The sequence below is a fragment of the Aegilops tauschii genome, chromosome 5 (genome assembly GCF_002575655.3).
Source record: "Aegilops tauschii subsp. strangulata cultivar AL8/78 chromosome 5, Aet v6.0, whole genome shotgun sequence".
NCBI classification, from domain to species: Eukaryota; Viridiplantae; Streptophyta; class Magnoliopsida; order Poales; family Poaceae; genus Aegilops; species Aegilops tauschii.
The window spans coordinates 375,921,335-375,923,643 of NC_053039.3; the positions used below are offsets into that span (position 1 = coordinate 375,921,335).

Below are 2,309 nucleotides of genomic sequence, written 5' to 3' on the forward strand. Positions count from 1 at the left end.
GTTGGTTATTCCCTTGAAGAGGAAAGGGTGATGCAGCAAAGTAGCGTAAGTATTTCCCTCAGTTTTTGAGAACCAAGGTATCAATCCAGTAGGAGACTACACGCAAGTCGCCCCGTACCTACACAAACAAATAAGAACCTTGCAACAAACGCGATAAAGTGGTTGTCAATCCCTTCATGGCCACTTGCAAAAGTGAGATCTGATAGAGATAATAAGATAAATATTTTTGGTATTTTTATGATATAGATTGAAAAGTAAAGAATGCAAAGTAAAAATAGATTGGAAACTTTATATGATGGAAAATAGACCTGGGGGCCATAGGTTTCACTAGTGGCTTCTCTCAAGATAGCATGGGTGAACGAATTACTGTCGAGCAATTGATAGAAAAGTGCATAATTATGAGAATATCTAGGCATGATCATGTATATAGGCATCACGTCCGTGACAAGTAGGCCGAAACGATTCTGCATCTACTACTATTACTCCACACATCGACCGCTATCCAGCATGCATCTAGAGTATTAAGTTCATAAGAACAGAGTAACGCATTAGGCAAGATGACATGATGTAGAGGGATAAACTCAAGCAATATGATATAAACCCCATCTTTTTATCCTCGATGGCAACAATACAATACATGCCTTGCTGCCCCTGCTGTCACTGGGAAAGGACACCGTAAGATTGAACCCAAAGCCAAGCACTTCTCCCATTGCAAGAAAGATCAATCTAGTAGGCCAAACCAAACTGATAATTCGAAGAGACTTGCAAAGATAACCAATCATACATAAAAGAATTCAGAGGAAATTCAAATATTGTTCGTAGATAATCTTGATCATAAACCCACAATTCATCGGATCTCGACAAACACTTCAAAAAGAGTTACATAGAATAGATCTCCAAGAAGATCGAGGAGAACTTTGTATTGAGATCCAAAGAGAGAGAAGAAGCCATCTAGCTAATAACTATGGACCCGAAGGTCTGTGGTAAACTACTCACACATCATCGGAGAGGCTATGGTGTTGATGTAGAAGCCCTCCGTGATCGATTCCCCCTCCGGCGGAGTGCTGGAAAAGGCCCCAAGATGGGATCTCACGGGTACAGAAGGTTGCGGCGGTGGAAATAGGGTTTTGTGGTGCTCTTGGATGTTTTCGGGGTATATGGGTATATATAGGAGGAAGAAGTAGGTCGGTGGAGCTGCGAGGCGGCCCACGAGGGTGGGGGGGGGGGCGCCTCCGTGCCTCGTGGCCTCCTCGCTTCTTTCTTGACGTCCACTCCAAGTCCTCTGGATCATGTTTGTTCCAAAAATAACTCTCCCGAAGGTTTCATTCCGTTTGGACTTCGTTTGATATTCCTTGTCTGCGAAACACTGAAATAGGCAAAAAACTGCAATTTGCACCGGGCCTTCAGTTGGTAGGTTAGTCCCAAAAATAATATAAAAGTGCCTATTAAAGCCCATTAAACATCCAAAATAGATAATATAATAGCATGGAACAATCAAAAATTATAGATACGTTGGAGACGTATCAGGCATTCCGATGTCCCGACTCAGGCAGAGCAACATGCAGTTCCACGGAGTCATCCCGGGAAAGAAGGCGAAATCACTCGGGCAGATTGCTTTGGATGTGGTTTTCGGTGATTCAAAGAATTTCCGCAAGGAAAAGTTGACATTCGAAGTGGTAGATTTCCACAGTGCCTATCATGCCATTCTGGACAGACCGACATATGCACGTTTCATGGCCCGTCCATGCTACGTGTATCTCAAGCTGAAGATGCCCGGGCCCAAAGGTGTGACCACGGTCACTGGGAACAGACAAAGAGCAGAAGAATGCCTCCAGAAGGGGTCCAAGATTGCTGACGATCAAATGGCAGTGGTGGAGCTAGAAGAATACAAGAAGAATGCTGATCCGAGTGATTTGCTCCATTCCAAGAAGCCTACTTCTGAATCTGCATTTCTGTCGGCCGGCGAGACGAAACCAGTCCACATTCACCCAGAAGATCCCATAGCTGCTCCGACCCACATCTCAACAACACTCGACAGTAAATAGGAAGCCGCGCTCATCCAGTTCCTCCGTGAGAACCGGGACATCTTCGCATGGAAACCATCAGACATGCTAGGTGTAACCAGGGGGCTGGCTGAGCACCGTTTGCGTGTCGACTCCAAAGCTAAACCTGTCAGGAAACATCTTTGTCGGTCCGCCGCGGAGAAGATGAAGGCGATTGGCAAGTAAGTGGCTCGGCTCCTAGCAGCGGAGTTCATCCGCGAGATATACCACTCCGAGTGGCTCGCCAACGTCGTCATGGTCCCCAAG

General features: G+C 45.7%; 1 protein-coding gene across 1 annotated transcript; it reads left to right on the forward strand.

The window, feature by feature from the left end:
- Window positions 1–1,733: 1,733 nt before the first annotated feature.
- On the forward strand, window positions 1,734–2,045 carry LOC109733246 (uncharacterized). The gene has a single exon (XM_020292444.1). The coding sequence runs from the start codon at window positions 1,734–1,736 to the stop codon at window positions 2,043–2,045; it is 312 nt and encodes a 103-aa protein (XP_020148033.1).
- Window positions 2,046–2,309: the final 264 nt, after the last annotated feature.

Excerpts from the sequence above, each read along its gene's own strand:
- LOC109733246 (XM_020292444.1), top strand. The coding sequence starts at position 1,734 with ATGGCCCGTCCATGCTACGTGTATCTCAAGCTGAAGATGCCCGGGCCC.